This window comes from Anolis sagrei, chromosome 6 (assembly GCF_037176765.1).
Source record: "Anolis sagrei isolate rAnoSag1 chromosome 6, rAnoSag1.mat, whole genome shotgun sequence".
Taxonomy (NCBI): Eukaryota; Metazoa; Chordata; class Lepidosauria; order Squamata; family Dactyloidae; genus Anolis; species Anolis sagrei.
This window is the reverse complement of record NC_090026.1, coordinates 31,059,686-31,075,730: the sequence shown is the minus strand read 5'-3', so window position 1 is coordinate 31,075,730 and position 16,045 is coordinate 31,059,686. Positions and strand designations below refer to the sequence as shown.

At 41.3% G+C, this 16,045-nt stretch overlaps 1 protein-coding gene across 1 annotated transcript in view; it reads right to left on the bottom strand.

Annotated features, from left to right (window-relative positions):
* PPP1R9B (protein phosphatase 1 regulatory subunit 9B) overlaps positions 1 to 16,045 on the bottom strand; it is a 166,191-nt gene that overhangs the window by 82,048 nt on the left and 68,098 nt on the right. The window contains exons 2-4 of the mRNA XM_067470542.1: positions 15,170 to 15,302; positions 11,548 to 11,668; positions 3,577 to 3,681 (exon numbers count right to left, since the gene is read on the bottom strand). Coding sequence (XP_067326643.1) covers positions 3,577 to 3,681; positions 11,548 to 11,668; positions 15,170 to 15,302 — 359 coding nt within the window. The remainder of the gene's footprint in view (positions 1 to 3,576; positions 3,682 to 11,547; positions 11,669 to 15,169; positions 15,303 to 16,045) is intronic.

Here is a 16,045-nt window from a genome sequence, read left to right as displayed (position 1 = left end):
AGTCCCCTGTGGGGTGAAAAGGGAAGAATACAAATACTGTAAATAAGTAAATAAATAATTTTGGCCCTCCAGGTGTTTTGGACTTCAACTCCCACCATTCCTAACAGCCTCAGGCCCTTTCCTTTCCCCTCTCAGCCGCTTAAGCGGCTGAGAGGGGAAAGGAAGGGGCCTGAGGCTGTTAGGAATGGTGGGAGTTGAAGTCCAAAACACCTGGAGAGCCAAAGTTTACCCATGCCTGATTCAGAGTCATTATCTTGCTATTGACAGATCTAGGACCACGTTTAGGGTCCCACTAGCATCGTTGTCTGGATGCAACTGCTATGTAACGACTGGCGAAGGATGCCCCCTTCCATTTGTGTGTCCTGGCGGTATGATTAAAATGGGTCAACGCACCACTTAAATTGATTACCCAAAGGCATTAATTGGTTAACAGGGCCATAGCGATGCCTGGGAAGGCGGAGTGGTTGCCGTGGCGCATGGAGGAAAACGGTTGCCTAGCAACCCCTTCTCACAGCGGAGGTTCTTGTCGCTTGGGAACACAGCATCACTCAAACGAGAAAGGAAGGCGTCGGGGTTCTAGGTCCGGCCCCATATACATCCTGCTGTACGGGCCTGTCCCTAAATGTATATTTGTGTGTGAGAGACACAGAGAGAATGATGCAAGGGAGGACTGGAGATTTTTCCTGCTTGGAAGCCATTTCTCAAACAGGCCATTCTTTTAAAACCACTACAAGGAGGATGCTGGAAGAAGGCCAAACCCCTGATTTCTGAACGCTGCCAGGAAAAGGCAGGCCAAATGCCTCTGGTGAGGTTTCGAAAAAGGCCACAGAGGCAGCTGTACGGATAAAAGGACAAAACAGAGCTACAGCTGAGAGGAAAATTCAGCCAGCTCCGTGTCTATCGCCACCAGCAGCAGCACCCATTGCAAAGCATCCCCCCCTTTTTATTTGCTTCTCAGTTAGGAATTAAAACGGCCACGACAGTGAACATTTTCCCCCGTCATGTCATGAAGACACGTTCCAAAGTAATGGGCTCTGCTCTCCCATTTTCAGCGAAATAGCCACACAATGCTCCAGGCAAATCGCTGCTGTCCGTTTTGTAGGAAACAAAATGCCTGCTCATTGAGCGCAAAACGTTCCACTCAGCCCTCCCATTGGATTCCAGTCAGAATACTTTGTGTGCTGGGCAAGAGCTGTGGAAATACAGAGGAATGGCTGTCAGAAAAAAACACATTAAACAGCCATGCTCAATGTGCGGTTGCTGCACACTGAAATCTAGATAACCCAGTGTGCCTTATTTTTCTTCTACTGCAATATTCATCTCACTGGATGGCTAAGATAAAACTTTGATATACAAAAAAAAAACAAAACAAAAAAACAAAAAAACAAAAATGTGCTTTGAATATCCTGCAAACAAATCCCATTCCAAAATGCATTACTGAGGGCCCTTCCACACAGCCATATATTCCATAATATCAAGACAGAAAATCCCACAATATCTGCTTTGAACTGGGTTATCCCAGGGTCCTTCCACACAGCCCTATATCCCATAATATCAAGGCAGAAATTCCCACAATATCTGCTTTGATCTGGGTTATCTGAAGCCCCTTCCACACAGCTGAATAAAATCCCACATTTCTGCTTTGAACTGGAATATATAGAAGAATGGACTCAGGGTCCTTCCACACGGCCCTATATCCGATAATATCAAGGCAGAAAATCCCACAATATCTGCTTTGAACTTGGTTATCTGAGGCCCCTTCCACACAGCTAAATAAAATCCCACATCTTCAGCTTTGAACTGGCATATATGGAAATGTGGACTCAGGGCTCTTCCACACAGCTCTACAGCCCAGAATATCAAGGTAGGAAATCCCACATTATCTGAGTGTGGACTTAGATAACACAGTTCAAAGCAGATATTGTGGGGTTTTCTGTCTTTATATTATGGGATATAGGGAAGTGTGGAAAGGCCCTCAAATAACTCAGATATTGTGGGATTTTCTGCCTTGATATTCTGGGTTATATGGCTGTGTGGAAGGGCCCTAATAAATGTAATACTGGTAAATTGAAAATATATTTGCTAGAGAGAGAATGGGGGGAAAAGATTTATATTAGGAATTTACAACTGGAAACGACAGTGCAGAAATTATACTTGGTCAAAAATGAAATAAGGATTGTTGAACATATGTTCAAGAAGTTAAAGCTCATTTTTGATACCTGAAATGGAATTTGCAACAGATGTGACAGATAAAAGATATTTGCCAAAACGAAGCCTTTTTGTATAATGTGGGAAGGTTGCAGCAACTGAACTTCTGTTCACGCAGCTTTAGAAGCACAGATGTCCTTTCCATTCCTCTGTATTTTTAAAACTATGTAGCTAATGTTCTATTTCAATGCTCCTGAACAAAAGGTAGTCTTTAAACTACACTTGGGTACCTTAAAATAGGCAGAAATTCATCAGGTAAAGTTTTTCCTCTTTGTGACATTATTATTTCAACATCTAACTCGCACAAGACATTTAACAGCACAAAAGCAAAAGCTATGTTCACTGCTAGGGAAAAAAAGATGTTGTTATTGCTTAGTGTTCTTTATACTTTTTTGGCACAATTAGTTAAAAGCCTGCAATGATTGCCTGTCTTATATGTCTTTTACATTAATTCCCATGTGTTTCCACTGTTCTCGCCTCCTACATAGAGCATTTTATCAACTGAAATTGGGAGCCAGAATATTGCTAGAGAACCATTAAGATTTTAGCCCCTTGGCTCTCCCACAATGTAATGAACTCCCCAAGGCAATACCTTCCTGTATTTGCTCATCCGTGTATACACAGAGAAAGCAAAATCATTCCTAATTGGAAAACCTATCAGTTGCCATCTTGTTCCCATAAAATACCCCAGGAAACAAAAGGTCAATTCATAGGACAGCTTCAGAATTTCCTCCCAGGTAATAATTCCTGTAGGTTGATCAACATTAGTGGTTTTCAACCTGTGGGCTGCAGGCCAGCAATGGGCCACAAGAACGAAAACCCAGTCCGCAAACCACCTTCCTCTTTATTTTATTTATTTTCGCTCCTTTCCACAGAGCTAACCAGCCCCGCCCCTTTTGGTACTAATGTTGGAGAGTGGTCCATGGTCAAAGCGGTCCCCATTCAAGTGGTTCCTGGTCAAAGTGGGCCCTGGTCAAGTGGTCCCTGGTCAAGTGGGCCCTGGTCAAAGTAGACCCTGGTCAAAGTGGGCCCTGGTAAAAAAAAATGGAAACAACTGATCTACATTGTAGAATTAATGCAGTTTGACACCACTTTAACTGCCATGGCTCAATGCTATAGAACCACAGGCATTGTGGTTTTACAAGGTCATGAAGGTTCTCAACCAGATTATGATGATGCCTCACCAAGCTACACAATAAATAAACCAAGCTACAGCTCCCTGGATAGCACAGCACTGAGCTATGGAAACTAAAGTGGTGTCAAATTGCATCAGTTCCACAATGTAGATGTATCCTATGTTGCAGACAAACAGACAGACAGACGGACAATATATTTTGGTCCCATCACACTGCTTAGGTGTTCTCCTACCGGACTCTACCCTTGGTATTCCTCAACACAGATGCTGCAAAGCTTTGGGTGACGCCGACCAAACTGGTGCCATCTACTTCGACAATCAGGTCATTCACCTGGATCCTGAAATGATGGAGAGGAGAAAAGGAAGAGAGTTAGAATTGGGTTTCCCATGCAATTCATATATTTGTGCAAAGCCAGCAATGCAGCAAAAAGACCATTCACTGAAATCACAGAGCCTTGAAGAGACCACCAGGGCCATACAGTCCAACCTGATATCTAAGAATACATTCCTGTTTCATTGTCAAGCAGCACCTCTGTGCTAAGTTTGTATTTTTATTTTTAAATCTCAGCTCATCATTGGAAAGTGGAGCCCATCTTCTTTTGACAGAAGAAGATGTGTTATTTTTATAATCTGAAAACCTGCTGTTATTTTTATCAGTCATTTCTACAGAATGTCTCAGTATAACTAGAGATGTGTATTCTTTTTATTGTCGTCCGCTTGCAAGATATTAGGGAATAGAAACTTTTGTAGGGTTTTCTGAGGCTGAGAGTGTGTGATCATCCAAGGTTGCCCAGTGGGCTTTGATGGCCAAGCAGGACATCAAATCCTGGTTTCCAAAGCTCAAAACACCACATAATGCTGGCTCTTATATATTTTTTTATTATTTATCTGCAAATAGGTGAAACTGAAGCCCCTGTTACAGTGCCACATAAAATCCAGATTATCTGCTATGAACTGGATTATATGGTAGTGTAGACTCCAGCTCCTTTTATTCTGCCATATAATCCATATTACCAAAGCAGATAATCCACGTTATATGCTTTGAACTGGATTATATGAATTTACATTTCCATATAATCCAGTTCAAAGCAGATAATCTGGATTTCATATAGCAGTGTAGAAGGGGCCTTACATAATCTAGTTCAAAGCAGATAATCAGGATTATATGGCAATGTAGTTCCAGCCTGAGAGTACCTCTACACTGTGGAATTAATGTGGATTGACACCACTATAACCACAATGGCTCAATGCTATGGAATCATGCAAATTGTAGTTTGGTGAGGCATCAGCCCACTTTGTCAAAGAAGGTTGAAGACCTGGTAAAACACCAAAACCCATGATTGAAGAACATTGCGCCATTGAAAGTGGTATCAAACTGCATTCATTCCATAGAGCAGATACACCCTGGAAAAAAAAAGGATGTGTGTAGTCCATGGTTATATTGTGAGCTTCACGGCCAAATCAAGGACTTGAACCTTGATCTCTTCCATCCAAAGACAACCTTTTACTTACTACACCAAAATCCTTATGTTTTTATTCATGGCACTATAAACCATGATGCAAAGGCTAACATGCCACTGGAGCACCTTTGGATGGATGGTGTGAGAGGTGGAATATAAAGAGTAGCAGGGATGAACTTATAGGCATTAAGGGGTGCATCTATACTGGAGCCTTAATGCAGTTCGATGCTACTTTAACTATCCTGGCTCAATGCCATGCAACCATGGGCACTGTAGTTTTACAAGGCCTTTAGTTTTCTCTTCCAAATAATGCTGGTGTCTCGTGAACCTATAACCCCCAGAATTCCATAGCATCCAGCCGTGGCAAGCAAGGACAACGTCCTCCCTAAACTAGAAAGATATCATTATAGTCATCCAAGTTTACAAAAGAAACCCCTTTCCTGACGCAAGTTGGGAGAGCAATATCTCCAGTATCTGTGTGTGCATGTGATTGTGCTGAGGTTTTCTCCCATAAAGGCTGGTGTTTATATTTTGCTGGTGCCCCCAGAACCGGGCAGGGAGCCATCCTGGTTGTCATGACAGCAAGCAGCAACCCTGCTGGCATGGAGTACAAGGCCTGCTTCTCTTCCTCTCCCCCATTCCCCCATCTTGCTTTTTTTTTGGGACAATTTCGGTCCTGTGGAAATGCACAGGCAGCATTAAAGGCCGTTTCAGTGGCTGCTTATTTATTTAAATGGATGGCCTGCCCAACCTTAAGGGTCTGGGGGAGACGGAAATAGCTTGCAAAGTCGCCCTCGGGCTGAGAGGGGCGGTCAATAAATGCAAGAAATAAATAAATAAATAATAATAATACAGTAGGCTCTGAATTAACCAGAACTCTCAAACAAACAGCAAAAAAATCAAAGAAATAATACTATATATACAAATTAAAACACATGGATAATACACTAAAGCTTTGTCACATTATGTTGTCTTTATTTGCTTTTAATGATTGTATTCCAATATTATTATCAAGTCAATACAGAGTATATAGTATGGAATATAGTATTAGCTGGGCCTATTTTTAATAATAACTCTAAAGCAACCAGAAACAACCTCTATAAGACATCTATGCATCCCCATAGTTAACTGAGAGTCTACTGTATATACATTGTTTTACTGCATATATTATGCAGAAAAAGAGACTTTTTAATTATTTATCATGTCAGAAGCAAACCGAGGATACAGTTATAATGTATTTAAAAGCACAAAGTTAAAAATTTGGAATTGCACTAAATGTCCTTTGACCAGAAGCTGGCCACTTGGAGTGCCTCTGGTGTCTCTGTAAGAAGGTTCTTCATTGTGCAGGGCTCAGGTTGCATTGTAGTAGATGGTCTGTGGTTTGTTCTCCTTCACAATCACATGTCGTTGACTCCACTTTGTGGCACCATATCTTAAGGTTAGCTCTGCATCTCATGGTGCCAGAGTGCAGTCTGTTCAGTGCCTTCCAAGTTGCCCAGTGTTCTGTGTGCCCTGGAGGGAGTCTCTCATTTGGTATCAACCATGGCTTAAGGTTCCGGATTTTAGCCTGCCACTTTTGGACTCTCGCTTGCTGAATGTTCCTGCGAGTATCTCTGTAGATTCGAGAAAGCTATTTCTTAATTTAACGCACTGGCATGTTGACTGATATCCAAACAGAGGATGGGCTGGAGATGTCACTGCCTTGGTCCTTTCATTATTGGATGCTACTTCCTGATGGATGTCAGTGGTGCAATACCGCCTAAACAGATTTCTCCAGTGGTGTGGGATGCAGAATCCTGTGATAATGCGGCATGTCTCATTAAGAGCTACATCCACTGTTTTAACATGGTGAGATGTGTTCCACACTAGGCATGCATATTCGGCAGCAGAATAGTAAAGTGTAAGGGCAGATGGCTTCACTGTGTCTGGTTGTGATCTCCAAGTTGTGCCAGTCAGCTTTCTTATGATGTTATTTCCAGTGCCCCCTTTTTCTTGATAGTTAATCAGTGCTTCTTATAGGTCAGAGTACGGTCCAGGATAACTCTCTGGTATTTTGGTGAGCTGCAATGCTCCAGTGGGGTTCCTTCTCAGGTAATCCTCAGAGCTCAAGATGCTTGTCTGTTCTTAAGTGAAAAGTACACATTTGTATTTTAGATGGAAGCAACTTGCAGCATGCAATCGAAGATACTTATTCATTCCAATGTATGTATATTCTATTCCAGCGTTTCTGAAGCTGATCGTGCTCTCCAAAAATACAGATTACAACTCCCACGGTGCTGGATGTGAAGAAGGGGGCTGTAGTCCTTCCCATATGAAAGGCTGCTCTTTCCCTTCATTTAGCTTCCTAGTGGATAATAGGACTGAAAATAATAATACAGAGTATAACTCCCATAGTGCTGTTGGGAAGAAGGAGACTGAAGTCCTGCACATATGGAAGGCTACTCTTTCTCTTCATGAAGCCTCACAATGGATTTTAGTACTTTGAAAATAATAATGGACTACAGTCAGACCTCCGCATTTGCTGGGGTTAAAGATGCAGGACCCTTATGAAAGTTAAAAAAATGCACATTTTTATTTTTTTTAACCAAAAGAACACTCCTTTAGGAATCATTGGGTCCTCAAGAATGACGGTAAGGTCAGCATTCAGTAAGCTCTCACCGGAGGAACCTACAGATTCCTAAGTTACATATTAATTAAATCTGTGTATAATCATATCCTCAAAAATTAAACCAACAAATATGGAGGGCTGACTGTATTCCAAAAACCCACGGGAAACCACACAATATAAAACAATCTTTTAAGTATTAGTCCTATTGTGACTTAACCTCCCCAAAGTTAATGCAAATTAGGTGACTATTATACTGCAACAATTGGAGCTGCGTGACACACTTAAGAGGATTCTGGCTGATTTGTCAGAAAAAGGGGCATGAAATGACAAATCTGACCTTCTCTTAAAAGCACCTGAGAAGACAAGCAAGCAATGCCATTTTACATACAGCGGAAGTTGTTTAGCATATTCTAGAGGTGCCAAGATGTGATATGCATCACCGTGTTGTCGAAGGCTTTCATGGCCAGAATCACTGGGTTGCTATGAGTTTTATGGGCTGTGTGTCCATGTTCCAGAAGCATTCTCTCCTGACATTTCACCTACATCTATGGCAAGCATCCTCAGAGGTTGTGAGGTCTGTTGGAAACTAGGCAAATGGGGTTTATGTATCTGTGGAATGTCCAGGGTGGGAGAAAGAACTTTTGTCCCAGGATTCCCCCAGGCAGGAAGCAGCCAGACTTTGAAGCTGCAAGGATATTCAATTCTAAGCAAACTAGCCAACTGCAATATTCACAGATAAGAGTTCTTTCTCTCACCCTGGACATTCCTTTGAGGTACCCTGCCATAGATGTGGGTGAAATGTCAGGAGAGAATGTTTCCGGACCATGGCCATACAGCCCGGAAAACTCAGAGCAAGACATACGCACCACCTTTTGCAATAGTGATAGAACCTGAATAGTGCCATGACTTATTTTATTTTAAATGTGGCTCAATTCTTTAATATGGACATAGTGGTAATAGTGGTTTCTAGATTTCCTTTCCTTTGCATATATTCATTTACTAAGGAAATGTAAGAGGGAAGGTAGACAGAAGGGAAATCTGAATTGACCAGCAGGTCTCACTAGACTGAGAAGGAAATCTGAAGCCCAATCATTAAATAATAGCAGAAATTCTTTTCAACTCATCATGTATTAAATTGCACTGAAATGAAGGAAGCATAATTTAACCAGGAGCAGATTATTCTCTGTAAGGACTGTGGCCTCTTCTACACTGCCATATAATTCTGATTATCAAAGCAGATGATCCACATTATCTACTTTGAACTTTTATCTAATTTGAGTCCCTTCGGGGAGATAGGGTGGTCTACAAATACATCATCATTATCACCACCATCATCATCATCATCATCATTATTAGAAACACAACAAGATGTATCCACAGCAGACACTCTGCTGGCTGTTGAATTGGATCACACGTTGGACACTTCCCAAGTGTCTAGGACTGTGTGATGTATCGGTTAATAATGTGTGCAGATCCCAGTAAGGTGACTTTCTGCAGCTGGCAGATGGTAATTTTCTCAGTGCCAATTGTGTTTAAGTGCAGGCCAAGGTCTTTAGGCACTGCACCCGGTGTGCCGATCACCACTGGGACCACCTTGACTGACTTGTGCCAGAGTCTTTGCAGTCGATCTTTAAATCCTCATAGTGTCAGCTTTTCCTGTTGTTTCTCTGCGATCCCGCGATCGCCTGGGATTGCGACATCGACAATCCATACTTTGTTTTTTAACATAATTGTGAGGTCAGGAGTATTGTGCTCCAGAACAAGTAAGTCTTGCCAAGAAATCCCTGTGATAGGGTCTTCATGAATCAGAAAACAACTTGAAGGCAACACAACAACAACAAGCAAGTATTTTGAACCAGACTGCGATTTGTTTTTCTTTTATAAGAATCATCAAAACCAATCTTACAAACCAGACGTTTGTTCATATCTTGGTACAATGATATGGAACAATGGATTTTGAGGTCAGTTACTATTTATATCTTTTTTTTAAGGGAATACTCTTATTGTGTTACTTAAACAATATTCAATCTAGCTTTTGGCAAGTTTCCCAGACAAAGGACTACCTGAGATGTGGAGCAACTGTTGAGAATGTGTCTCTATGCCTCTGTGTTGTCTGCAGAAAAGCCATTGTTAAGGGAGAGGGGTCTCTAGAAGTTTTAAGGGGTGCACGTCTCAAATGGTGCATTATAATCCAACTAACATGTCACCCCCAGCCTACTGATATACACACACCAGGCATTCCAATACTCTGTTTTATGTATGTCTGCAGAATAGGGATAATGCATGTAGGTGCCCCTAGATATTTTGAACAACTTCCAGCCAATATGCCCAATATTCAGGGATCACACGAATTGCAGTGTTACACCTCCCATCAGCCTGTGAGGCTGGTAGGCACACATAGAATCATAGAATAGAATCATAGAATCAAAGAGTTGGAAGAGACCTCATGGGCCATCCAGTCCAACCCCCTGCCAAGAAGCAGGAATATTGCATTCAAATCACCCCTGACAGATGGCCATCCAGCCTCTGTTTAAAAGTTTCCAAAGAAGGAGCCTCCACCACACTCCAGGGCAGAGAGTTCCACTGCTGAATGGCTCTCACAGTCAGGAAGCTACATGGTAGTAGCTTCTCAGTAGCAGCATCCTGATGATAAAACTATTTGTCAGGAGAAGTTAAGTTGGCTCCATCCCTTCTAAGCTTCTTGCAGACAGTGAAGACTATGTTATTTTTTTGTGGCCTTTGGCTCTTAAAACTAAGGATGCATGCTCAAGCTGTTTTCTAAATGATTACTTTTAGAATTATTTTTTTAAAGAGAGGTTTGGGCATTTTTAATGGGCTTTTAGTTATTTATGCAAAGTTTTAAAAATATTTTTATCAACTGTGCATTGCCTCAGGGCCCATTTTATGCTGAGAGGCAATGAAGATAGAGTATAAGCAGACCCGAATTTAAGCCAAGGCACCTAATTTAACGACAAAGAACTGGGAAGCGTATTGACTTGAGTATAGGGTGGGAATTGCAGCAATTACTGATAAGTTTCAAAATAAAAATAGATATCAATAAAATTACATTAATTGAGGCATCAGTAGGTAAAAATGTTTTTGAATATTTACATAAAACTAAAATTTAAGATAAGACTGTCCAACTCTGATTAAATCATTATTCTGACCTTCTTCAATGTAAATGCGTTTATGTATCCTTCCAATAATAATAGAGTAAAATAATAAATGTACTAAAATAATAATAGATTAAAATTATGGATATGTAATAACAATAATAATAGAGTAAAATAATAAATGTAATAATAATAAATAGAGTAAAATAATAAATGTAATAGTAATAATAATAAGGGTTTTCCCCTGACATTAAGACCAGTCGTGTCCAACTCTGGGTGTTGGTGCTCATCTCCATTGCTAAGCCGAAGAGCCGGCGTTGTCCATAGACACCTCCAAGGTCATGACTGCATGGAGCATCGTTATCTTCCCGCCGGAGCAGTACCTACTGATTTACTCACATTTGCATGTTTTCGAACTGCTACGTTGGCAAAAGCTGGGGCTGATAGTGGAAACTCACACCCCTCTCTGGATTCGAACCTGTGACCTTTCGGTCAACAAGTTTTGCAGCTCAGCGGTTTAACCCACTGCGCCACTTTGACTTGAATGTAAGCCAAGGGTGGGGGTGGGGGTTGTTCAGAGTAAAAAAGGGCTGAAAAACTCGGCTTATACTCAAGTATGTCGGTATGTCTTGAATATATGAATACATTTCCGATTTCTTTTTTTTTAAATGTCATTTGCGTTAAAAGTGTTGGCATATGTTCCAGCTCCTCCCACTTACTAAGTACTTCCTCATTTTGGGTTGCCTTGTTTGTCTTTGTGTAGACAGACAGCAATAGAAAGAAAAGGGCCATATTCCTGATTAGAGAAAATGATGCCATTTTGCTGCCTTTGTACACTCCATAGACTACAATATATTTGGCACAGGAGGGGTAAGAGTAGAATCAGCAATGGACGAGTAAGAATAGAATCCGTCACTTTTGAACAAACAGAAGGATTCCAAGACTCATTTATGCATGATAAATTTGAATATAACCAACAAAACCAGTTTGCACTGGCAAGCGTTTCGAATACACCAGACTGACCTGCCATCTCGGTGGGCAGCTCCTCCTTCTGTCACTGTCTTGACGAAGATGCCAAGTTTTTCAAGGCCCATATCAGCCCCGGCTCCCATCCCAATAATGCTGATTCCAAGACCTTCAGAATCTGCAGGGGAGAAACAAAGAAGGGCTTTGTGTGAAAAGATGAGGTGCTAAGGCTGGAAGCAATTGGGTGTTCTGTGCCGAGGCTGGAAGTAATCAGGACCCAACAAGAAATTTTACACTTGAAATCCAGTACTGGAGCTTTCTTCATCCTGTCTAAGGAAATCCTTAGTGGCTTTTTGGAAAAGGAGATGTATTCTCAGCTTCCAGCCCCAGGGGGCAGAAAGAGAGTGGCTCAACACAGGTGAGGACTTGAAAAAGAAAAGGGAGCCATATAACTACAGAAGACACATGGTAGGGAAATGACTGGTGTGTGTCTGTGCAGGAAGGGATGTACATCAAGTGAAGGACTCTGAAAAGGAAACGAGGAGTGGATGGATGTTTGGGAATGAAACAGAGCAGATGCAAATTGTTCAGGGAAATATTGGGATGGAAATTTCTCGTACAATGAAAAAATAGTAACACCTCTCTGGTTTCAGAGTTAATTCTTGGATTTGACAACTGAAAAGACTCTAACATCCTACATTAAATAAGAAACAGAGTAGGACAAGGAAGGAACAACCTAGTATATCAGCACTTCAGGATTCTTTAATAGTGTAATGCAGCATTTTAATGATATATAGGATTTTAATGGTGTATTTTATATTGTATTTAATAATCAGGTTTTCATGTATTTATCTATTTGCCTTATATGTGAAAGACCTTTGACTAAACTTAAAAACTTAAACCTAATAGTGGAACTGATAGAAGATTACAGAGATAGAGAAGCTGCTGGTGGGTTTACCAATCTGTTGCTTTAGGTAAATGTAAAGGTTTCCCCTTGACATTAAGATTCTGTGGGGTGGTACTCATCTACATTTCTAAGCTGAAGAGCCGGCATTGTCCGTAGACGCCTCCAAGGTCATGTGGCTGGCATGACTGCATGGAGCACTGTTACCTTCCCGCTGGAGCAGTACCTATTGATCTACTCACATTTGCATGTTTTCAAACTGCTAGGTTGGCAGAAGCTGGGTCTAAAAGCGGGAGCTCACCCCATCCCATGGATTTGAACCGCTGACCTTTTGGTCAGCAAGTTCAGCAGCTCAGCGATTTAACCCGCTGCACCACAGGGGGTTCCCAATTTTCTTAGGATGGTTTATTTTCTCTCCTCGTCTTTGAGAAAAACAGTTGAGAAGAAGACTAAGGACAGATGAGCAACAGGATGGAGACAGGTGGTTAAAGCAAAGCTGTGCAACTATGCAACTGCCTTAAAATTAGGGGGAAAGATAATGCACATGCATTGAATAGGGTGAACGCAGATAGGAAGTGAGATTGTGTAGAGGACCAATTGTGGGAATTTGCATCACCAAAGCATCCAAATACCACAGTTGCAACAAGGTATGAAAGTGACTGTTTCAATAATGGCATGTACACAGCTTGTTTTTATCTGCAGTCTTGCTGCGTCTCTTGGATTTTAAATTGGTAGAGTTTATATTGATATGCTATTTTATGTAAATGTTATGTTGTTTTTATGCAAACGTATGTTGTTATGTAAATGTATGCTGTTTTGTCACTGCACTATTGTGTGCTTTTTGTGAACCGCTTCAAGTCCTTCCGAGGAGATGGTGGCGGGGTATAAATAGTTGTTGTTGTTGCTATTATTATTATTATTTTACTGACCCAAAATCACAGTATATCACAGCAAATGAGATCTATATGCTGGATTTCGTATCACAAAATCACAAGTCGAACACTTCCCAAGCGCCTAGGACTGTGTGATGCATTTTCGAATGATGCGTGCAGATCCAAGTAAGGTGGCCTTTTGCAGTTGACAGATCGTGATTTTGTCAGTGTTTATTGTTTCCAAATGCTGACTGAGATCTTTTGGCACGGCACCCAGTGCGCCAATGACCACTGGGACCACCTGTACTGGTTTATGCCGGAGCCTTTGCAGTTTGATTTTGAGGTCTTGATAACAGCTGAGTTATTATTATTATTATTATTATTAGTGTTGTTGCTGTTGTTATTATTATTATTATTATTATGTTTCCATTCGCTTGAACAACATGATTGTAATGAAACTAGAAACTGGTGTAATAAACTCCTGAGTGTGTACAGTAATGGAGTAAGGGTGCACTCTGCTCAAGAAATCCTACTAAAATGCTTAATGCTAACTAATGTGATTATAAGTGCTATAGCATAAGTGGACAAACTATAACCTGCAGATGGCTCTTGTCTGCTCTCTAAACAGTCCCCAGATACCCAACCCACTTTTCCTCACCGTCTACATTAGGACTGCTGGAAAGAAGATTGAAAGTAAAGCCACTTTCATTCGAAGCAAAAACACACAGGGTGGATGGGGAAGACTTTGTGTTAGAAATACACATGAGAATTGTATGTCACTGAATGGGGTGAATACATTTGTCTCAGTTCAACCCATCACCAGTCCTGCTCAATCATGCAGCCCACAAAGGATTCAATGGGGACAAATGTGGCCTTCCACTCTGATAAAGGCTGGCCATCTCTGTGCTATAAGGTTTGAACTTATATAAAACCTAATATACAGTATTGTTTTAGGGCAAGGCAAACGATTGGACATCTGAAATGTAACAAAATTTGGCAATTTTCTGCTCTTGGTTTGAAAGTGTTATTCCCTGTTTAATTGTGCGGTACTTACTTTGAAAGTAGTTATTATACTCCAGAAACTTTGTTTTTGTGGCTGCCATGAACTCTGTTGAATTGGTTGAGATAGATAGATATAGTGGGGAGGAGAGAGAGGGCCTTCTCAGTGGTGGCCCCCCGTCTCTGGAACACCATTCCAAGGGAAATAAGACAGGCCCCATCCCTCCCCTACTTTCATAAGAGCTTGAAGACCTGGTGGTTTCAACAAGCCTTTGAAAATGACCAGTTCTAACTCAGCCCTACATATTGTCTAATACGGCCTTATTCTTCCTACCAGTTACCCAGATTCTTTCCTCTAATTGGCCCTGGAATGGACAGCCACAGACCTAATATTATTGTTTCCTGCCATAGCTTTGCACTTAATTCCCGGGCCCCCTAGAATTTTCTGGGCTTGCACAAATCTTGGCTCAGCCTTTTAAATTTTTAAATTGCCTTGAACAGGCAGGATTACTTTTAATATATGTGTGTTATGGCGACAATTTTCATGCTTATATTTTGTTTTGTTAATCTTATCGTATGTTGTTTTTACTTTCTATGTTTTGTGACGTTACCTGGGAACTGCTCTGAGTCCCCTCGGGGAGATGGAGCGGTATATAAATAAAGTATTATTATTATTATTATTATTATTATTATGACAAAATGTCGTGCAAATGTCCCGCAAAAATAAAGTTTTTGTAGTTTAATAAAGCCGTTCCATGTTTTTGTGATGGAACCAAAAACAGAGGACTATCTGGCTTTCCAAATAGTTGTATGAAAGCATGTTCATGCTCCCTCTTGTCCAGACGAAGAAGAAATGTCAATTCACCCACACCCTTCTTGTACATTTCATGGCTCATTCCATTACCTTTCTCTAGCTCCACAGGAAAGAGATCTAACCTCTCCACTCGCTTCTCAAGTTCATACTCTGCTGAAGCAGCCATGGGATCAACGTCTTCATTCCGCCGGTCATATTCCTCATTGGAATAGGTGCTGAAAACCTGGAAAAAGAAAAAAGAGAGAAATGAATATCACTGATAATAACTAGGGCTGACACATGTCAATCCTAATCTCGGAAACCGTTCTCAGTGATGAGATCCCTGTTCTGAAACATCTAAATGAATGCTTCCATGAACATAGAGTGCCTATCAAGTAGCCACAAATCTGTACAGAAGCTATGCTTTCTTGACAGGCTTATGAGAACACCAAAAGGCGGCTTGTCTGGAAGCCTCAAGGGTTGATATTAGGTATGCTGGAACTTAATTCTCCATCCACTTCTCTCCATGATTAGGAATGAATACATATTTGGCTCTTGTTTCCAACCATGATAGGCTAAATTAGGATTGCCACCTATTTGTGCTCCACTGCCATATCTATCTATCTATCTATCTATCTACAACATGGACAAGCACAAACCTTTAGAGCAGCGTTTCTCAACCTGGGGGTCAAGACCACTGGGGGGTCATGAGGGGGTTTCTGAGGGGCTGTCAAAGACCATCAGAAAACACATTTCTGATTATCTTAAGAACCCCTTTAGCAGAGAGGGCTGAAGATCTCTCTGCCTATCCTTTTCCTTTTGGAAACAAACAGTGAATCCTCCCACCAAAAGCCCCTCCTCTGCTGTGATTGGCCAGCTTCTCATCCAAGGGGAGGGCTGTTTCTGAGACTCCAAGTGGGGAGGGGAAAGTAGGTGTGCTTGGTGCATGGCAGCGTGGTGTGCAGGTGTAAGTGAAGGGGAGCATGC